Here is a 23,356-nt window from a genome sequence, read left to right as displayed (position 1 = left end):
GCGGTCTGAAAGGATCTTCTCTGGGCACCCCCATGTCTGAATCAACCCCCGCCACAGGACTCGGGCTGTGGTCTCCGCTGTCTGGTCCTTGGTTGGGAAGGCCCAGCCATACCTACAGAACAAGTCGGTCACCACTAACAGGTAAGGATAGGTATCTGCCGACCTCCCCAGGGACAAGAAGTCAATGGCCACAATTTCTAAGGGGTAAGACGTGGTGATTGAGTGCATCGGGGCTCTCACCTGTGGGCCATCCTTGTTGCAGGTGCATGTGGGGCATTCGGCTGTCCAGTCCTTCAGATCCTTGCCCATTCTGGGCCAGAAGTAGCCTTGTCGTAGGGCTGCTTCAATTCTCTCCACCCCTAGATGGCCAAGCGCTGCGTGGTAACGTTCCCACAGGTGCCTCGCCTGTGACTGCGGGACTACCATCTGCTTGCGGATCTGCCCGCTTACTGGGTCCTTCACCTCCCGTTGGAGTCCTTCCATGCCCAGATGTAGACGACCCCAGTCCAAAAGGAGACGACGTGCCATCTCGGGAGCGGCTTGACGAGTGGCCCGGTCAGGCTGCCTTCCTTGCTGAAGCCACATGCAAACTTCCTGAAGTGCTGGATCTGCTCTTTGCTGGACCAGCCAATCGTCTGTGGCCCCTGGAATTTTTGGCCCCTCCTCACTTACCAGCAGGGTTTTGGCCTGTGCATGATGGCCTGGTCCCAACCTAGATAGTGCGTCTGCGTTGCGGTTTGCAACTCCTGGACGGTACTTGAGGGTGAATTGGAAGTTGGCAAGTTGAGCCACCCACCTCTGCTCCGTTGCTCCCAGGCGTGCAGTATCTAAGTGGACCAAGGGGCTGTTATCGGTGAAGACAGTAAAGGTGGCACCCCACAAGTAATCTTTAAATGTTTCCGTTACCGCCCACTTAAGACCTAAAAGTTCTAATTTAAAAGAACTATAGTTTTTATCGTTTCTTTCTGGGGGGCGAAGACTCCTACTAGCGTAGGCTATAACCCGCTCCCGACCTTCCTGTACCTGGGCGAGTACAGCTCCCAGCCCTTCAAAGCTGGCATCAGTGTAGAGATTAAACGGTTTTGAGAAGTCTGCAAAAGCCAGGATGGGGGCACTCAATAAGGTATCTTTTAACTTCCTGAAGACTGCATCACATTCAGGAGTCCATTGCACTGGCTGGTCCTTCTTTCCTAGGGTAGCTGTGCCAACCAGCAACCCATGGAGGGGGCGGCTATCTTAGAGAAGGCTGGAATAAACCTTCTATAATAGCCTACAAACCCTAAGAATGACCTAACCTCCTTCACAGTTGCAGGTGGTGGCCACTGTTGGACGGCGGCAGTTTTTTCAGGGTCTGTCGCTACTCCCTCCTTGCTCACTACATGGCCTAGGAAATTGACCTTTCGTTGGAAAAACTTACACTTATGTGGTTGGAGTTTTAGGCCATACTTCCACAGTTTCTCAAAGGCAGTCTCGAGATGCTTTATATGGGTGTCAAAATCTGGGGAAAAAAGAAGGACATCATCAAGATAGATCAACAAAGACTCATTGATCATACCACCCAGACACCTTTGCATTAAGCACTGGAAAGTCGCAGGCGCGTTGCAGAGTCCAAAAGGCATCCTATTGAACTCATATAGGCCCAGTGGGGTGGTGAACACTGTTTTTTCTCTGTCCCGGGCATCCACTTCCACTTGCCAGTAACCACTGGCCAGATCAAGTGTGGAATACCAGCTGGATTGCCGGAGGCAGGTTAAAGACACTGCGATTCTTGGCAAGGGAAAAGAATCTTTGTGAGTTAGAGCATTAAGCCGCCGATAGTCCACGCAAAATTTCCAAGCCCCATCTTTCTTTTTTACGAGGACTATCGGCGCCGCCCAAGGGCTTGCACTTTCCCTTATCACCCCATTATCCAGCAAGGCTCTTAATTCTGAGTACAAGGTTGGAGGAATGGTCCTGTACCTTTCCCGGCTGGGGGCAGCATCTCCCGTAGGAATTGTGTGGAGAACCGCGTCTGTCCGGCCAAAATCTTCATCATTGGCTGCAAAGATAGCACTCCAGCGTTTAAGTAGTTGGTCTGCTTTGGCCTGCTGTTCCTTTGAGAGGCCTTCCCCCCAGTGCAAGTGTGAGGAAGACTGGTTGACTGTCGGTGGGGCCTCAACATTGTGTACATTTACCTCAACTGTCCCGGGGTCTGTGAGCCTTACAGCCAGCTCCCGCCCACCATGCACCTGTTGGGGGCATACTTGAAAAAACATAGGCTAGTGGGTAGCACTGGGGGACAGTGACAGGGTATGGATTAATGTTTTTAATTCTTAGAGGGACCTTACCTCCTTTGCTGTAACACAAGGTCCTTGCCACCTGCCACTCGGACTCCTCTCCTGTCCCTTCCACCAGTACACAGTTTGCCGTTGGATGTTGTCCTTCTCGAATGTGGGCCCACAGAATCATTTCAGTGGCTGGAGGGATCTCCACCGGGCACTGTCGCTTGAGGCGGGCTACCCCAATTCGTCCGTCACCCGTTTCCTCCTGGGATATGCGATGACATACTACAAACGCCAGCTCCCATTCCCTTTTTGCAGCCGGTGCCACAGTTGCTTTAAAAGAGGTGGGTCCTGGATGCCCCCCTTTAAACAGGCCCTTCCAACAGTCTGTGATGACATTCATTCCTAAGACGCCCTTATCCCCACCCAAACATTCATCCTTGACGATCACAACCCTCTTCCCAGGTACTTAAACCCCAGCTACAGTAAAATCCAGGATAGCGTAGCCCGTGTATGGTATAGAGAGGCCATTAGCAGCCTTGAGGATAAGCCAATTCAAGTCTCCTGCTTCTCGTGGCTTAATGTGCCCTAGCCATGGGCGGATTATGAACTTTCGGGCCCCTGGGCCCAGATGTATTAAGGGCCCCCCACTTATTGTTGTATATGTGGGAGGGGGGGTTTGGGGGTCATCCCCCAGAACATTTTTAATTTGTTTGATGTAATTTTCTGTATTCTGGTGCATTTTGGGGAAGTGTGAAAAGGAGACCTCTCCTTTCACCTAAATATGTATCTTTTTTTAAACTGTTAGAAGACTGCCTTGTGCAACTACTCACATGCACTCACCTTTTACTTGTCATTTTTACATGTAATTTTGTTGTTGGGTACGTCTACAGTATGTCTTGTGTATCTATGTGTCCTGATCAAAGGGAAGATTTTAACAGACATTGGTACAGACCATCAATCACCCCTCTAAGTTGGTTTAGCCCGAGTCCTGATTGGATAATTGGCTGGCCTACTTAGACAGGCTCATTTGACACACAAGAGCGTCTTGTGGGAGAGTCTGAGGAGTGAGGTTGTAGATGAAGTGCTGAATTCATTGCGCAATTGGAAGTAAGAAACCGGTTGGTTAATTTTGTTTTGTTTTGTTTTGTCGTCAAGTCTTTTTGTTTGCTATTTGTTTGCACTGTTTTCGCACTGTAAATAAATCTGCACTCTCCATCAAAATCCTCGTTTGCTTGCTGTGTCTTCACCCCATCATCACTTCACCTCAGTGAGTCCTAGCCGCTCATCCTGCGTGTGGGTACGGACCGCAAGGACCGTATTTTTCACAGGAAGGCCAATACTAAATTCAATCAGATTCATAGCCTACATCCTGATTTGTTGATATTGAGGCAATGATTCCATGCAAAGGCTTGGGCTTCAGGGCCCCCTGACCCCTTGGGCCCCTGGGCCTGGGCCCGGTAGGCCCGTGCAGTAATCCATCCCTGGCCCTAGCCATTTCTGAATGAATGATTCACTAAAAAGTGTCACTTGGGAGCCTGTATCTAATATACATGGGAACGTAACCCCAGCTACTTCCACCTCCACCCCAGGGCAACTTCCTACAATGTCAGGCTTTTGCACTTCCTCTTCTCTTCTCTCCAGACACCTCCCAGCCACCTGCCTGACGGTAGCTGGGGGTTCTAGTTTAAAGGGCAATTTCTCTTTACATGGCCTGCTTTGTTACAGAGGTTGCAAATGGGCCTACCTTGACTGTCCCAGTGAAAGGCTGGTTGGGCTCTTGGCGGGGTACTGTATCTGGCCCCAGCTGATGGAAGTCTAGCAGGTGTTCTACTTCCAGCTGCTGGGCTCGATGGAGCTGGTGACAGCTGATGTCGTACTTCTTCAGCTATGCTCCTCCCAAGGGCTGATATTTGATCTTGAATCCGTACCTCGGCCTTGAAGGTTTCTTTCCACTTTTCCAGGTCGCTTCCCGGTGGCTCCCGTTGATGTTGGGCCCTCACCCTGGAGGCCATGGCTTCTTCCCCCGAGTGGTCAGCCTTGAGTGCCCGGGCTTCCGCACAGGCAGCTGAAAAAGTAAAATTCTCCTCCTGTCTCACCAGGCGCTGTAGCTCCTTCTGGATGGTGACTGATTTAAGGCCCAAGATGAATTGGTCCCGAGCTGTTGTCTCGTCCTGCGCAGAGCCCCTAGGTTCCTTCTCCCGCCACCTGAGAAACAGTTCACGGAGGCGAAGCGCAAAAGCCCCAATACTCTCCCCCTCACTCTGTACACACTTAAAAAACTGCACTCTAATCTGAGCTAGGGGCACGGTTTTACTATAAAGGGTGTCTAGTTCCTTTAAAATTCCACTTGCGGTGTTTCTTTTCTCATTCTCCAACAGTAACACTTCTCTCCTTGCAACCCCCTCTAATGCACCGATAATGAAATCTGTTTTTTGTGTCTCAGTCAATCCTTGGGCCCTAAGCATAGCTTCAATTTGTATTTTCCAATCCCCATATTTTACCTGGCTTCCCTCCCCTGAGAACTTCGGAACCCACGGCATCCCTATAAACCAGGGCATTACCATAGTATTAACCAAAGATGGGGTAGCCGTGCTACCTGAGTTAGTGTTCATTTTTGTATTGTCGTGGAAAGGGGTCCTGCCGGACTACGCCAAAAGTTATGTCACCGGTCAATTTGGAACCCCCGGCCACAAAAACACAAAACACTGAAGCGAGTTTTTAAGATATTTAGAACTCGCTTAGAATATTTCTAATTTATTACAATGTAAACAATAATAAAATCATTAAATATTCAATGATAAAAGTAGAATTGAAATAGCAAGTAATAAATAGCTAGTAAGCTTATCAGGGAGTCAGGGATATAATAAATCTAAGGAGCTGCATCAATTTAGGAGAAAGTCTACTCCAGGGCCACTAGGGGTCGCTCAGTCCACAATACAGCTTGCACACAGGCCAGAGTAGTGACAAGGCAGCCATTCGATCGCCGGGGCGCCGTGAGTCTACATCTATGGCTTTTTTATGGGGAGGGGAATTAGTGCTTTAGCCAATGGCTGGCTAATGGAATCATTAGTGGGGAAAGACATCAGGTGTGTGTTTACATGACATCTCGACACACGTGAAGCACAGCAAACAATAACAAGCTTACTAGAGATCTACGTAGTGATCAAACAGTGCAAATACACACAACTAGGGCACTTGAAATGATACATCAAAATAGTGCATAAATAAACAAAACAATTAGCAAGCTAACACAACACCTTTTGACGCTAGCATAAGATTTTGGGCAGTTATCATTGTACCATGGTCCATTCGAAACTTTACCTGTGCAACCTACACTGATCCAGTTCTGCCAAAGCCCTGCTTCTATCCTCTGCTGTGTGAGAGAGGGAGCAGCTACAGTAAAGCGGTGAAAGCCAATGTGTGCTTCTTTTACCAATATATTTACCAATATCTTTTGCATTTCTTATCCAAACAACGTTAAATTTGGTACTGATCTTATTCGTGACCATAGCGAGACACCAGTCAAGTCTGAAAACAATCGGACAAACGGTTCGAGAGATATGCAAATAACAGACTATCAAACAGACAAAGGGCCCTATCGTGTACCCTGTGCAAGGTGGCGCAAACCATGACGCAAGGCTTATTCTTATCTTACACTCAATAATGTAAGGATTTTTTCGCCATGTGTTCCACTTTTATTAAACCTGGTGCCCAGAGGTGTGGCAATTAACGACATAAGGTGTGGTCTGGCGCATGATCCAGCACAAATCGCTATCTTACACCCTCAAACTGCCAAAAAAAAAAACTCACTGAAGAAGAAGAAGGTTACTCTGGCCGACTCTGGCTGGCCAGCGAACCCTTCTTACTCTTCTGAAAGGTTTTTTTTTTTTGGCAGTTTGCAAACGGAGTGCAGGAGTGCATTACCACCATCTGCTAGACTGAAGTGTGATGGTAAGTGTACACTGTAGCCTCGTTCTGGCTGCCGGGTGGCGAATAACGAAAGGCGCATATAAAGCACAGCTGAAGACGCACGAGATGTAAGCAGCAACTCCTCTGCAGGATAAATATCCTTAGGATTTGTATTTTTATTCAGTCATTTGAACAGGGTAAGTGCAGGTAAGGGTAGGGTAAGTGTTACTTTTGTCAGGCTATGTTTTCGATAGTAACTACTTGTCAGTCAATAGTGAAAGTAATTAGCTGTGTAGAACTGTTATGTCATTGAGACCACGGTGAATCCCTGTGTTCCATATGGTTTTGTGTGCCGATTCCTTCAAATGCGCCGCTGATTATCAAAATACCAATGCACTGTTTGAAGTTGCGCTGCTTGCTGTTAAAAGGAATGACAGATGTTATTCTCATTGGTTTAAAGGATGTTGATCATAAAATCACGCCATTAAATGAGTGATTGTGGGCTGGCCACGTCTTTAATGTCTATAAACTTTGCGCATCTGACCATTCGTTTCTGATCGCCAAAATAGGGCCCAAAGACAGACATACGTTCCTGTAATTTATATATAGATGTATCCAGGGTGCGATTTGTAGGGGGGGATGGTGAGGATTTCCCCCCCTCTGGTTTTCCTATCCCTACCTCTGCTAAATCATTTTTATCGTCGGGGGGGACAACATTTATCCCCCTCTGCCCCTCAGATTGATTAATGCTACTTCATATAAGTAAAGCGCTGCAACATGAGAACAGTCTAGTAGGCTAGCCTACATAATAATCTGACATCAGAAACGCACCGTCACCGTCAGCACTGATGCTGCTGACACAGTGGCTGCGTGATAACTTAATTTGGCCTTGATCGTGCAGGACATTTCAGGGGACATTCCAGAATTAGAGGACATTTGGTGTCCCCCCCTGATATTTCAAATATTCAAGTCCAAAATAACAAAAATGTTCACATAACCTGCAAGTGAAACTGTCATAAAGCAAAACATAATAATCTGCTGGGGAAAAGTAGTTCCTTTACATGATTAAAAATACCGATTTATTAGTTCTGGATTCTGAAATTCTGAAGTTCTGAAATTAGTTCTGGAACACCCCTTAAAATGGGGTTTTTATCCTGTCCCCGGCTCCTGATGACCAACTTTTAAACCAAATTGAACAGCTAAAATAAGTCTTTAATATATTATCTTTTGCAGTATTTTGTGGATACGCATCTATTGTATCTGTAAAAAATAATTTCTTTGATTATAACATATTTTGAACTATTATACTATTTATTGTGCCATGAAGTTGTGTCCCCGAATGTGCACGCAACCCTGTTACCAATACCATTTTTGCCTGTCTGATAAAGGGTTAAAATATTATGTCATATTACAAACAAGAAATGACATCATCCAATCATTTTCAAAAAACATGGGTAGACCAAAGGTGAGTGTCCTCTTCCAATTTTAATATTTTTTCAAAATTTTCTGGGATAATTGAGTATGTAAAGCTTAACCATGCAACCCTGTTACTCATGTTTTAAGATTAATGTTGAACAATTTTTATTTTCTGTATTTGTATAACCACATTGGTCCTTGACCTTGGTAAAATAGCAAAATTTCACAGCTAGCTTCTGTTCATAAGGTAGATGCTATATTAGCATTAATTCGCAACCCTGTTACTCACAACCCTGTTACTCTAATTAAAGTAACATGGTTATTATCATAGTTATCAGGGTATTTTTTGTTAACTATGATATATTTATAATTAAATATGCTCAGTTAAATGATAAAAATGAATTTATTTGTATAATTAAACATTATTTACATATTTTAATCAAATTGCCAGATGTTCTTCTGTTAGTACAGCGTCATTGCAGCATAGTGTGCTACAATAAATGTTGAGATTCAATTACAGCTGAAAATAAACACATTGTGGTTAGATATTTGTGATTATTTGCAATAGATAGGCCTAATATCAGAATTTCTAATGGATTTATACCGATTTATGATGTTATGACTCAATTTGCAACCCTGTTACAAAAACATTTTTATTAAAATAAGGATAAATAATGGTAAGTAATTTTGCTATCACACAAAAAATTACATCTATAGTCCTTAGCTTATATGATTATATGCACAATGTATCTGAGCATATTTGAGAATAGATACTGGAATTATTGAAAAAACTGCATGTCACTGTTCAAATGGAAGATAATTAAGCCTTTGATAGTTAGTCTAATTAACATATATAATATATATTAACAATCTTACCTGAAATCATATGACTATTCAGTGTAAAATTACTTCATTTATTGAATGAAAAAGGATTTACTGAAAAATATTTAAAAATATATACTTTTTTCATGCTATTTTGTATTTGTAACAGGGTTGCGTAACTACATGTACACAGCAAATAAAACATATGAGGTGGAAAAAGTACCGTTGATGCCTGAGCTTGACAAATCATATAATTTAGTAGTTTATGACCTATATTTCTTAAATATTCAACATAAAATGTTAAAATAGAAAATAATTATTTAAAAGTGTAAATGCCAAAATGTCCTCTAATTCTGGAATGTCCCTCAGAATGTCAGTGTGTAATCCATCATAAATGGCTAGGTTCAATGGAAAAGTTAGCTGGACAAAAAAAAAAAGCGAGAAGGATTCAGTGAAGCATAATAATGTTTTAGAACCTTCAAAATTAGAAAACTGATGCAACTGAGATGGAGGACAACTGCGTAGAGTAGAGCGTGGGCCTATTGTCGAAGGAACTTACATTAAATGAGAAGATATTTGCTGAATGTCACAAAAGTGTTACAGAAATTGCTTGGCATCGCTTATTCAATATGTAGTTTGCGGATGTGAGCGAGAAAGCACTTTCGTTTGATAAATCAGCCAGTAGTAGACAAATAACTTTTAGAAATAATCTGTACTTCAAAACGAATGTTGGTGGGTATTTAAACTATCTAGCGGGTGTTTTAACAGCTGCAAGAAATAAAGCTTCATGGTCTTTATGTTCTGGTTCGTAAATTATTTTCATAAAACTTCAAGTTGCCCTATAACTTTACTCTCCAAACTCTTCACTGCACTGTAGGCAATTAACTGACAGTATGATAGGCTATTTTTTTCTATAGGCTACAATAAACACATTTATTTTTCAACTTTTTGCAATATTCGCACTTGGCTACTGAGCATAAAATCAGCGGGAGAGAGAATGCACATAGCCTATGCAGCGTGTGGCGCAATGTGTAGGCTATTTGGTTACCAACTAACACTGTTAGCCAATTCACTAACTTAAGACTTCAGTGCCATCATATACAACGTTTTTTACACAACAAATACAGAAAAGGATGGAGGCAGCAAAAGTAGAGAAGTCATTTCAGATGGGGCAAGAACAAGGTGAATTTGTATGCTTGTCAAAGCGTAGTCCTACCCTGCATTAGAGGAGCTGATCATCATACCAAGCACACTTTCGCTGTTTAAAAGTCCTACACCACGGTAAACTAAAACTAAAATGTTACAAAGGTGGCAAAAATAGTATTATTAGCCATGACATTACTAGGCTATGAATTGTTTGTTCATTTTATTTTATTTTTTTTGGGGGTTACAAACTTATTCAAAATCATCCCCCCCCTCTGGTTTTACACAAATCGCATCAGAAATGTATCAAATACTGCCCATCCCTGCTCTTACAGCCTTTACAAAGATGTGTGGGTGATGCCATGTTGCAGGCCAACAGGTAGCCCTCTGCCTTTAGCTCTTAAATACATGCTTTACTGATACCTGAACTCAAGTAAAATATCAGCAGGTAAAAATACATAACCACATGACATCTTCTAAAATGAAACTGACACACAAAGTCAACTGACTCACTTTTATGGTTACTTTTCTTTATTTTTAATTTTCAAGGCATTATACTTTAATGTGAGATACAAAACGGTGGATGTAGTCTAAGAGTATCACTGTATTGCTTACCCAGTGTTTCTTTTTTTACATTTATTTCCTGTGTGGTTTGTATTGAAATGGCATCCCTTGTCCTTTGTGAAGTTAATCTCTCTCAGTCCACGCCATGGCTGGCTAATGTTGTGCAAATAATCTTTGTGTTTCTCACAGATTTCAGTCTGGTACATTACTATTTTGTTCTATTTGATCTACATGATGATTATCAGGTGTTCGATGATTATCAGTAAAAACTCATAGCAACATTTAAAAAAGAGTGAAACATACAAATGAATACTAAGATGTGATATTTGGGAGACAGGCACCTTAAAAAGGACTATGATCTAGCAGGACAGTGCTGATGTTGGCCAAAGGATTCAGATGACCTTTAAATCAATCAAAAAGAACAAAAAACGCTGAATGTCGACACTTTCACCAAATACACAATTAAAAGGGATTTTAACAGCGTCTTTGGCAGTTTGTCACGTTTATTGTCTGTTGCAGGCAAGGAGAAGCAGGGAGCAAGCAATCTTATCATCTGTTCTTGCAGTTGTAGTCATGCTTTGGTGTATGCTGGTCATACACGTCATATATCTTGGAAGTTCCACCTCAGACCTCATAACTGTCTCAAGGTTTGATATAAGCTTTTATACATATTCACTCATTTAAGTGTCTTTTTTAAACAATGTATTTGTTTAGGGAAGTCTATCTTTTAGTAAGATTTTCAATAATCAAAGAAGAAAGTCTTCAGACAGAATGGTGCAAATTTGGGGAGATATCCATCTGCAGCATTGAATTGTGGTTGAAGTGTAACAGTCAATATCACAACTGGGAACTGGAATGCATTTTACGGTTGTTTTATTTTGTTGTTGTTGTGCTTGTTCTATGGGCTTCCCCCATGGTGGATTGTTATTAAAACACAAAAGCATTACGTTCACAACCAACAGGCATGTGGCATGGCTCAATCTGAAGTCATGTGAAGGATAAATCTAACAACCAACTCAAGTGTGTCAGCAAAGCTATTGGAATTGTTTTGCAATGAAGGTGTACACAACAGAGACAAAGTGTGTGTGTGTGTAGGCGCGTTTGTGTGTGTGTGTGTGCGAGAGAGAGAGACATTAAGAATGAGGCTGAGGCGAATAGAGAATAGAATACTTAAAGAGGTAGTTCACTGCATTTAAGTAACTTGTAATACTTCACTGAAATGTGACATTGATTACTGCTGACAATGAAGCATAATATGGAATGAAATAATAAAGTCAATGCAATCTATTTGAAAGTTGTACAAAAAACTTTGCCAGACAATATGGTTGTCATATAAAATCAGAAATATAAACTTCCTAAAAATGAAACTTCCCAAATCTTTCACAGAAGCTAAATATTATGTTTAATCACAATGAATCTTGATCCCCATTGCCCCATTCACTAATCTAAATCCAAATTAAGCCTTTTGGATTGCTTTCATTGTCGGTATAACATCACATCCTTAATTGGTGCATTGCCATAGTTGGTTAATCCATTCAACCGGTAGTGATTGTACAGTTATACATTCAGCTGACACAACTGTGGTCCAAAAAATGTGTCCAACCGTGTAAACAATTAATGTTCTGTTATGAATAAATAAGAGTACACAACAATGGGAATACATGAATATATGAATAGGTTAGTGATGATAGCCTCTCTCTTCCAGCAATGGAAAGTCCTTTGGCCTGACACGCCAGATTCAAAGGTCAAGCCTTACTCCCAAACCCAGCCAACTCTGCCTGCCTGTTATAGGTCTCTGTTCCACCTTCAGCAGAGTCGATACTCATCCAACCACATTCAGCAACCGACTGGCTGTTGCTTACAGGGTGAGGGGGGTTTGGGAACCAGCGTGGCTGGATGAGGAATGTAGGCACTGCTGTGTGTGTGTGTGTGTGTGTGTGTGTGTGTGTGTGTGTTTTTGTTCTAAAGGTAGGTCATCCAGAGGGCCTAAGGTGGGGGTGACGGGGGAGGGACAAAGGCAGGGCGAGGGCCCAGGGGCCGTGGCAGCTGGCGGAACTGGTGCAACTGGGGGAGGCAGTAGCGGGGGCTACAGGGAGGGCTGCGGCTGCTACTACTGTTTGACCAGCGGCCTGGCGAGTCCTGGAGAGCGACGGCGACGCTGCGTCTGCGTCCATGGGACAGGCCACGAGGGGAGAAAAGGTGGAAATAAACATGTTCCACTTGACAAAACAACCACAATGCTATTTTCATTATGTCAACACAATGCTATTGAGCTTGTTGAGATTAAATTACATCTGAAAATAAACACATTGTGGTTAGATATTTGTGATTATTTGCAATAGATAGGCCTAATATCAGAATTTCTAATGGATTTATACCGATTTATGATGTTATGACTCAATTTGCAACCCTGTTACAAAAACATTTTTATTAAAATAAGGATAAATAATGGTAAGTAATTTTGCTATCACACAAAAAATTACATCTATAGTCCTTAGCTTATATGATTATATGCACAATGTATCTGAGCATATTTGAGAATAGATACTGGAATTATTGAAAAAACTGCATGTCACTGTTCAAATGGAAGATAATTAAGCCTTTGATAGTTAGTCTAATTAACATATATAATATATATTAACAATCTTACCTGAAATCATATGACTATTCAGTGTAAAATTACTTCATTTATTGAATGAAAAAGGATTTACTGAAAAATATTTAAAAATATATACTTTTTTCATGCTATTTTGTATTTGTTACAGGGTTGCGTAACTACATGTACACAGCAAATAAAACATATGAGGTGGAAAAAGTACCGTTGATGCCTGAGCTTGACAAATCATATAATTTAGTAGTTTATGACCTATATTTCTTAAATATTCAACATAAAATGTTAAAATAGAAAATAATTATTTAAAAAGTGTAAATGCCAAAATGTCCTCTAATTCTGGAATGTCCCTCAGAATGTCGAGTGTGTAATCCATCATAAATGGCTAGGTTCAATGGAAAAGTTAGCTGGACAAATGAAAAAAACGAGAAGGATTCAGTGAAGCATAATAATGTTTTAGAAAAACCTGAGATGGAGGACAACTGCACGTAGAGTAGAACGTAGGCCTATTGTCCGAAGGAACTTACATTAAATGAGAAGATATTTGCTGAATGTCACAAAAAGTGTTACAGAAATTGCTTGGCATCGCTTATTCAATATGTAGTTTGCGGATGACGAACGAGAAAGCACTCGTTTGATAAATCAGCCAGTAGTAGACAAATAACTTTTAGAAATAATCTGTACTTCAAAAACGAATGTTGGTGGGTATTTAAACTATCTAGCGGGTGTTTTAACAGCTGCAAGAAATAGAAGCTTCATGGTCTTTATGTTCTGGTTCGTAAATTATTTTCATAAAACTTCAAGTTGCCCTATAACTTTACTCTCCAAACTCTTCACTGCACTGTAGGCAATTAACTGACAGTATGATAGGCTATTTTTTTCTATAGGCTACAATAAACACATTTATTTTTTCAACTTTTGCAATATTACGCACTTGGCTACTGAACGCAAATCAGCGGGAGAGAGAATGCACATAGCCTATGCAGCGTGTAGCGCAATGTGTAGGCTATTTGGTTACCAACTAACACTGTTAGCCAATTCACTAACTTAAGACTTCAGTGCCATCATATACAACGTTTTTTTACACAACAAATACAGAAAGGATGGAGGCAGCAAAAGTAGAGAAGTCATTTCAGATGGGGCAAGAACAAGGTGAATTTGTATGCTTGTCAAAACGTAGTCCTACCCTGCATTAGAGGAGCTGATCATCATACCAAGCACACTCGCTGTTTAAAGTCCTACACCACGGTAAACTAAAACTAAAATGTTACAAAGGTGGCAAAAATAGTATTATTAGCCATGACATTACTAGGCTATGAATTGTTTGTTCATTTTTTATTTTATTTTTTTTGGGGGTTACAAACTTATTCAAAATCATCCCCCCCTCTGGTTTTTACACAAATCGCATCAGAAATGTATCAGAAATACTGCCCATCCCTGCTCTTACAGCCTTTACAAAGATGTGTGGGTGATGCCATGTTGCAGGCCAACAGGTAGCCCTCTGCCTTTAGCTCTTAAATACATGCTTTACTGATACCTGAACTCAAGTAAAATATCAGCAGGTAAAAATACACAACCACATGACATCTTCTAAAATGAAACTGACACACAAAGTCAACTGACTCACTTTTATGGTTACTTTTCTTTATTTTTAATTTTCAAGGCATTATACTTTAATGTGAGATACAAAACGGTGGATGTAGTCTAAGAGTATCACTGTATTGCTTACCCAGTGTTTCTTTTTTTACATTTATTTCCTGTGTGGTTTGTATTGAAATGGCATCCCTTGTCCTTTGTGAAGTTAATCTCTCTCAGTCCACGCCATGGCTGGCTAATGTTGTGCAAATAATCTTTGTGTTTCTCACAGATTTCAGTCTGGTACATTACTATTTTGTTCTATTTGATCTACATGATGATTATCAGGTGTTCGATGATTATCAGTAAAAACTCATAGCAACATTTAAAAAAGAGTGAAACATACAAATGAATACTAGATGTGATATTTGGGAGACAGGCACCTTAAAAAAAGGACTATGATCTAGCAGGACAGTGCTGATGTTGGCCAAAGGATTCAGATGACCTTTAAATCAATCAAAAAGAACAAAAAACGCTGAATGTCGACACTTTCACCAAATACACAATTAAAAGGGATTTTAACAGCGTCTTTGGCAGTTTGTCACGTTTATTGTCTGTTGCAGGCAAGGAGAAGCAGGGAGCAAGCAATCTTATCATCTGTTCTTGCAGTTGTAGTCATGCTTTGGTGTATGCTGGTCATACACGTCATATATCTTGGAAGTTCCACCTCAGACCTCATAACTGTCTCAAGGTTTGATATAAGCTTTTATACATATTCACTCATTTAAGTGTCTTTTTTAAACAATGTATTTGTTTAGGGAAGTCTATCTTTCAGTAAGATTTTCAATAATCAAAGAAGAAAGTCTTCAGACAGAATGGTGCAAATTTGGGGAGATATCCATCTGCAGCATTGAATTGTGGTTGAAGTGTAACAGTCAATATCACAACTGGGAACTGGAATGCATTTTACGGTTGTTTTATTTTGTTGTTGTTGTGCTTGTTCTATGGGCTTCCCCCATGGTGGATTGTTATTAAAACACAAAAGCATTACGTTCACAACCAACAGGCATGTGGCATGGCTCAATCTGAAGTCATGTGAAGGATAAATCTAACAACCAACTCAAGTGTGTCAGCAAAGCTATTGGAATTGTTTTGCAATGAAGGTGTACACAACAGAGAGAAACTACAAGTGTGTGTGTAGGCGCGTTTGTGTGTTTGTGTGTGCGAGAGAGAGAGACATTAAGAATGAGGCTGAGGCGAATAGAGAATAGAATACTTAAAGAGGTAGTTCACTGCATTTAAGTAACTTGTAATACTTCACTGAAATGTGACATTGATTACTGCTGACAATGAAGCATAATATGGAATGAAATAATAAAGTCAATGCAATCTATTTGAAAGTTGTACAAAAAACTTTGCCAGACAATATGGTTGTCATATAAAATCAGAAATATAAACTTCCCAAAATGAAACTTCCCAAATCTTTCACAGAAGCTAAATATTATGTTTAATCACAATGAATCTTGATCCCCATTGCCCCATTCACTAATCTAAATCCAAATTGAGCCTTTTGGATTGCTTTCATTGTCGGTATAACATCACATGCTTAATTGGTGCATTGCCATAGTTGGTTAATCCATTCAACCGGTAGTGATTGTACAGTTATACATTCAGCTGACACAACTGTGGTCCAAAAAATGTGTCCAACCGTGTAAACAATTAATGTTCTGTTATGAATAAATAAGAGTACACAACAATGGGAATACATGAATATATGAATAGGTTAGTGATGATAGCCTCTCTCTTCCAGCAATGGAAAGTCCTTTGGCCTGACACGCCAGATTCAAAGGTCAAGCCTTACTCCCAAACCCAGCCAACTCTGCCTGCCTGTTATAGGTCTCTGTTCCACCTTCAGCAGAGTCGATACTCATCCAACCACATTCAGCAACCGACTGGCTGTTGCTTACAGGGTGAGGGGGGTTTGGGAACCAGCGTGGCTGGATGAGGAATGTAGGCACTGCTGTGTGTGTGTGTGTGTGTGTGTGTGTGTGTGTGTTTTTGTTCTAAAGGTAGGTCATCCAGAGGGCCTAAGGTGGGGGTGACGGGGGAGGGACAAAGGCAGGGCGAGGGCCCAGGGGCCGTGGCAGCTGGCGGAACTGGTGCAACTGGGGGAGGCAGTAGCGGGGGCTACAGGGAGGGCTGCGGCTGCTACTACTGTTTGACCAGCGGCCTGGCGAGTCCTGGAGAGCGACGGCGACGCTGCGTCTGCAGAGAGGCCCATGGGACAGGCCACGAGGGGAGAAAAGGTGGAAATAAACATGTTCCACTTGACAAAACAACCACAATGCTATTTTCATTATGTCAACACAATGCTATTTTCATTATGTCAACACAATGCTATTTCCATAAACACAATACACAAGTATGTTTGCTTGTATGTTACCCACACTTCCATCCTCTGCGTAAGGTTGTAAATAGTACAACTTACAGTTTACATTATTTTCAGCAAAATCTTGACAAGGAGCCATCCCTCTCTATCTTCAAGAAGCTCTTGAAGCCCCAACTCTTCCACAGGTACTTTTTCTCCTAACACTTTTAACAACCCAACACACCTACCATGCACTTCTCATGCACCTCCTCTACCTCCTCCTTCCTCTACCACTTTCTCCTTCGAAAATATCCCTGCTAATGCCACAACATTTTTTATTAAGATTGACAACTAATATCTGTATCTGTATCAAAAATGCTTCTGCCAAAGTGTCATAAAAGGGTCCTGACACTTTTCACTCCCATTTGTAGTCAGTGTTGTGGAGTTACCTGCGGAGCTGCAGGGCCCGGCTCCGTCTTAGCTGTGAGGGGTATGGCGGCACTGTGGTGGCAGAAGGCTGCTGACGATCTAGGAGAGACTGAGAGATTAGATATGCATACAGCGCTGTAGGAAGAAGGGCAGACATGAAACCACATCGATCCACCAAGCAGGGCGGGGACAGAGATAATGTGGAGGACAAGAGCAAGAACTTTATGGATCACCGCAACTTACGTGGATATTATGCAACATTTAACACAGCAAGCACTATGGAAACAGTAGCCACGTTTACATGGACATTTTTAATCTGATAAGAAACGGAATAACGGCTCAATTGGAATAACAATCAGACCCGGCGGAAGACACCAATTCACGGACGAGCATTACATTTTTCCAAGGGGGGCACAAATTGATCACTGTTACGGGAATATAAATTGATCACGGAAGTTTAAAATAGGCCATTACGTAATAGACACTGGGGTTACAACAACTGAATTCAAACAGATATCTAGTTCCAAAAATGACTGAAGTCATTTACTGTATAATTAGGCTACTTTCAATTACAAGCGTACACTTGACAAAACATTCTGATATCAAGTTTAGATGTTTGGGGTAGCCTATAACCTATGTTGTAAAATGGTGTGGCTCCTTTAAGAGAGCCCTGTGCGCAGGGATGAGAGAGAAAGCGAGAGAAGTTTAGAACTGATATGCGTATGGAGAAAGTAGACGTGCCGTTGAGACTGGAGCGAGTCATATTCAATCTGAAAAGTTTAATCGGAATGACAAAATAATGTCCATGTAAACGTGGTTATATAGTGTGGTTACTGTATATAGTCGCTAACAAAACTGTATGCTTAACATTGCTTGCTGTTTTAAATAGCCACTATACAGTGCATAGAGCGTGAGTGGTTATATAACTGACAAGGTTCCTGAGAGCTTAAGCAGGAGACCCCTGCAGACTACACACTATGGGCCTGCTTGTGGTCAGTAAAGAGGTTATAGGTGCCTTCACGTGTATTCTTGTCTGTACACTAGCTGTCACATGACACACCTTTAAATCCTTGAATTTCCCCTTGGGGATCAATAAAGTATCTATCTATCTATCTATCTAAATCCTCTGTACCTTCACTTTTGTTTATAACCCTGCCATAAGCATTCTGGTCGTTGGTACTGTCTATCGTAAATTCCCTTCCTGTCGATTTATTCCATGTGGGAGACACAAAACCCTCAACATATTCTGTCCAAAACCTCTGTCGGGCAGGGACTGTGAACGTGCACTGCTGTGGACACAATGGAGCAGGGTGGTAAAATGCCAAGTCCAGATACAGTAGACAGATTAGATGTTACTGGGTAGATAAAACTGTGGAGATAACACTAATCTGTCAAAGAGGAAGCAATAATGCGGAGTATAATTTGTTAGCGGGAGGTGCTGTAAAACAGAAATTAAACAAATTCTATGATTTATATCTAATTTAAAGATAAGTAAATAAAGCAGACAAAAGCAACAAAGAAAGACAAAGACAAAAGTGTAGTTCTGTTTTTACCAGGTATTTACAGAATATACGTGGATTAACACAACACTATGCACAATTGAGTTATATCTTTTTTGTACCCTATATACATGCATATGCGTATGGTTTAACAGGCTGACACATTCAGTGAATAGAGGGAAATAACAGTCTGTCCAAGATGACTGTGAGACATTAGCACAAAAAGTGGTCTGATGTATAATTTATAGATATAAAAAACAGCACATTCAAACATACACCCTGTTCGATGGTCAGACTGAAACAGAGTAAATGCTTTTTCATTTCAACCCAGCATGAGAAATCAAGAAATAAAAGATGAAAGTTCGGCTCATTGAATAGAGCTGACACATTTTATAACCCACAGGGACCCTGAGAGCATTTGACAGGTTTGAGATGCTATGGCACGTCATGAATTGGGATCAGATGGAGATGAGCTGCGGTTTAGGGGTCTGAGTAGGGGAACACTGGGTGACGGTTTGCTGTGTGTGTGTGTGTGTGTGTGTGTGTGTGTGTGTGGATGTGTGTGTGTATACTGTAAATGTGTGTGTCTGAGACAGTGTATGTGAGTGTCTGTATGTGTGTGTGTGTTTGTGTATGAGGAAGAGGCCTTACGGAGAAAGGGTTGACAGAGAGGAGGTTTCACTGGTTTCCGTCTAGAACACTTCCTGTCCAGATTACAAGCTCCACCCAATCTTGAGCCCAACCTATCGTAGTGGACCACAAACAAGCCATACTCCAACCACCACCAAACATACGGGCTGATTGCAAGGCTGCCTACGTTTGTAAAAACTGCAGGCTTTCAACTCCCTCAGGTACATTAATACTGCATTTTTTTTAAAAAGGAATCACTTAGAATTTCTTCCATCAGGTCAGTGGAAAAATACTGGTTATATGGGGGGGGGTCTGTCTAAAAATATGTAGTGAACATGCTAAGGCCAGTGTTGCGTTTGTTGGAGTAAAAAAAAGGTGAACAGTGTGATGTGCATTAACATAGCTGAATACACATTCTCTAAGGCCAGTGATTTCAGTAAGGCCAAGTGTTGTACTGCAATGGTACTGCATGTACTAAGGCTTGTGTAAGGGCCAGAGTTGGTGACTTTGGCAAGGTTTGAGCAACAGCATGTGAGAAGTCTTGGTTCTGTTATTGTTAAACCATCACCCAGTGCCATTGGTCTGACAATAGCGTTGAGAGGTGTGTAGCAGCCTTGAATGTCTTAAATGGAAGAATGAAGGGGCCCATGAGGGAATTGACTGTCAAATGCTCAGTGGCTCCACGTCAGTTTGGACCGACTTCAAAACATTGTCATGTAAAATGCACAGCAGTTCTAAGTGAGAGTACAACAGTGCTCAGGCATATGTTGGCATTATTAAGAGTTGGCTGTAACAGTGTGTACATTGCAGTATGCTACACTGTAGTTGCTATATGGAATACAATTCCAAGTGATCGGCACAGACATATTTACTATGTACTCATCCAAATAGGTTTTTTGCAATGCAACAAAAATACTGGTATTCAAAAAAACGGGACAATTAAAACCATGGACGGTCAACGGGACTCTACCCAACTATTTTGTCGTACAAATCTGCCCCTACATATAAAGAGTGCCCTTGACAGCAATTTGTCCTGTCTGGCAAGATATCACTTGGCTGTCCACTCGAGAGGGTATGCTCCAGCCAACAAAAAAACGTGTATGAAAGCAAAGTTCTGAATGTTAACACCAAACAACCCTAAACCGACGGCTAATTCCTCACTGAAAATCAACGTAAACAATATGTGTCAGACACATTCTATGTGTGCTAGTGACCCTCACTGGTCTTTACTGCATATAACCCTTCCTGTGGTGTCAGCCTGACTGACTGTACATTGCTAGTCTGCACTACTGCATCATTCCTAACACACACCTTTCAAACATGTGTGAGATTCCCTGAGTTGTGGTGTGGGATGTCGCTGAAGAGTTCCATCACAAAGTTACATTCAATCAAAAACTACTGCCCCTTCTTAGCACAGCAGAACCAGCCGAGGGACTGGCCAACAGAGGGACGATCTGCTGTCCACACTAAGAGTAAGCTACAACTGATAATGTGGAGATCCACCAATCAGCACTCTATAAATCCATATCTTGGACGATCACTTTTAATTGGCCTACATCACTGTCTTGAATGAATCTGGGAACTGTAGTATACTATGTAACATGCTAGTATACTATAGTCCCTCTGAATCAATGACTGAAATCTATTTTCCTTATGGGATGTGCTAGCCGGGGAAATTCCACTGAAAATTAAATAATCAAATGACAAACCAGAATGAGCATCTCAAAGTTACACTGCAAAGATTAGCATTGAACGGTTGTAAGGTGTTAAGGGTGTAATATTTAAAAAAATCAGATGATGTCTCCAGCATATTCTCCTGAATTTCAGACTGAAAACGATCCTAGTAAGTTCAAACGGATTTCAGTGTGAACCACTCTTGTTATAAAACCTCATCAGTAGAAAAGGTAACTAGATAGGATAGGATGGGTCAGAGAGCACAGTGCTGGATCCCTCAGTGCATATACAGTATTGGTGTGTAGTAGTATGACACTGAACTAAGACGTGAACACTTTTATAGGGGTGTTAGTACGGTTCACCGTTATGTAAAGTCATAAGCATAGTCATAGCCTCAGCCGCCTGGCCAGTGTCCGTGCTGAATGTTCTCTGCTTTCTCTGTCAGTGGAGGCTTGCATTGTAAAGTCCACATTCTCAGAATGTTCATCGTTTTCAAGTAGGATAGGGAGAGTGGGACACACAGAGAGGAATCAGCAGCAATACACAGTGTCCTCAAGAAGACCGATCAACAGTCTGTGGGGGAAGGCAGGGCCACCAGTGCGCCTTACGAATACAAAAATCCCTGAGCAACAAAACAATGAAATAGAAAAAGTCACTATTACATTCAGAAAAGCAAAGAGGCTTGTCACACGCAAAACAAACAGCACACAACAGGAAACCAGTCAGTCCTCCTCTCTATGTCAACCTGGCCTCAGTCTTAGTAGCGGTGGTGATTGGAGGTGTAGTTTCGGGAGTAGAGCTGGCTGTAGCTGCTGGAGGGGGTGTAGCGTGTGGCAGAGGAGACGGAGGAGCGGGAGAGGCTAATGAGGGGGTGGAGGTGGGGACGCGTGCGCAGGGAGCTCCATGACAGGCGCTGGGTGTCCAGCGCGGGCGAGCGATAGGGGGAGGAGGGCAGCGAGCCCGGGCTGTGGTGCGGTGCGGAGGAGGCCGCGTGCGACTCGGGCGCGTTGTAGCGGCGGGTGAGGGCGGACGCCCGGCTCAGGTGGGGGTACTGGGTGCCGAGCGAGCGGGGCTCCACCACGTACGTCCGCACGCCCATGGACCACTGCGAGTGGCTGAGCCGCAGCGGCGTGGCCGGCGGCGTCCACGTGGAGGCCGTAGAGGCCGGGGAGGCCGGCGCCTCCAGGGAGGGGGGGCTACTCGGCGCCGAGGGGGCGGACGACGAGAGCGAGGGGGGCAGGGGGGCTCTGCCGAAGGATGCGGCGAAGACAGTGGTGGGGGATGGGAGACCCGCGGCTAAGGCCGCAGCCGCCAAAGACATGGCCGGGGAGCCGGGGGGTGAGCCAGCCAGGCCGGCCAAGCTCAGTCCACTTACTTTGGGCGCGGAGCTCCGGAGACGCGAGGCCTTGGACGAGCGCGTGCGGTGCGACTGCTCGTGGTCAAACTCCAGGTCCTCCAGGCGCTGAGTGAGCGCCAGCTTCTGCTGGATGGCCATGCGCAGCAGCGAGTTGAGCGTCTTCTTCTCGTCCTCGGCCGCCGCCAGCTGACGCTGCATCTCGTCCAGCTGGGTCACGTACTCGTCACACCTAGGGGGTGGAGGACAGGAACGGAGGGATGACAGGGCAGAGTAAGAAGAGAGAGAAAACACAGAGACACATAATTTAGGGAGAAAATAGAGAGGGGATGACAGGTTGAAAGAAAGACAATTTCAAGAAAAAGTCACATTTGGAAGGAGGAGAGGCAATAAGGAAAGAAACAATGACAGGGAAAAAACAGAGCCATAAAAGAGACAGAAGTGATGTGGGAAAGAGACACAAGTGAAAAGTCACAAAGACCTGAAAAAGATTGTGAGAGGTGAGTCATATTCTGGCCCTCTGGACAATCTGTCAAGAAGTAAGACATCAGCTTTTAAAGGAAGACAGAAAGACCAAGGGGTGTCAAAGAAATGCCACCATAGAGATGTTGCCACCATCTCTTTGAGTGTTCCCACAATACTATTGCTGGCTATTTCTGTTTTGACCTTACAGTGAGTGACACACAGTGGTGGGGAAGGCATCTCCCAGCAGGCTACAGTTAGCTGTCAGCGAGGGATGATTTATAGTTGAGGGGGACATGTGTATGTGTGAGTGTGTGTGTGTGTGTGTGGAGTATGTGTGTGTGGCCTCTCTCACCTGGTGGCAAACATGGCCCTGAGGGAGGAGAAGGTGGCGGCGTCCTCTTTCAGAGCCTTGAGCTCGTTCCTCAGCTTCATCATGGTCTCCGTCACCATGGTTTTCTCATTCTCGTACTTGCTCTTCAGGTTGGCCAGAGCCACCTCTGCAGTCTGAAGGAACCATGGGAGCCATTTATCATCGTCATCATCAAACGCCTGATTAGTCCATAGAACTGCTGACTATGCTGATGACAATGCAAACGCAGGTCTAAGCTTTCCTTCAGATGGTTAAAATTAGTT

The 23,356-nt window shown here is 42.8% G+C and overlaps 1 protein-coding gene across 4 annotated transcripts in view; it reads right to left on the bottom strand.

Annotated features, from left to right (window-relative positions):
* Positions 1 to 23,356, bottom strand: part of LOC125310189 (protein bicaudal D homolog 1-like) — a 60,010-nt gene that overhangs the window by 13,277 nt on the left and 23,377 nt on the right. Inside the window, exons 6-9 of one of the 4 annotated variants that reach the window (XM_048267366.1) lie at positions 23,076 to 23,227; positions 22,280 to 22,490; positions 17,122 to 17,200; positions 12,034 to 12,282 (exon numbers count right to left, since the gene is read on the bottom strand). In XM_048267366.1, coding sequence (XP_048123323.1) covers positions 17,150 to 17,200; positions 22,280 to 22,490; positions 23,076 to 23,227 — 414 coding nt within the window. In that variant the 3' untranslated portion in view covers positions 12,034 to 12,282; positions 17,122 to 17,149. Of the gene's footprint in view, positions 1 to 12,033; positions 12,283 to 14,356; positions 16,570 to 17,121; positions 17,201 to 18,642; positions 22,491 to 23,075; positions 23,228 to 23,356 lie in introns of those variants that run through there. The other 3 variants (XM_048267365.1, XM_048267367.1, XM_048267364.1) reach the window with 3 other exon arrangements.

The sequence above is a fragment of the Alosa alosa genome, chromosome 17, assembly GCF_017589495.1.
Source record: "Alosa alosa isolate M-15738 ecotype Scorff River chromosome 17, AALO_Geno_1.1, whole genome shotgun sequence".
Classification (NCBI taxonomy): Eukaryota; Metazoa; Chordata; class Actinopteri; order Clupeiformes; family Clupeidae; genus Alosa; species Alosa alosa.
Note: the sequence above shows the minus strand (reverse complement) of the source record. Positions and strands in the feature narration are given on the sequence as shown.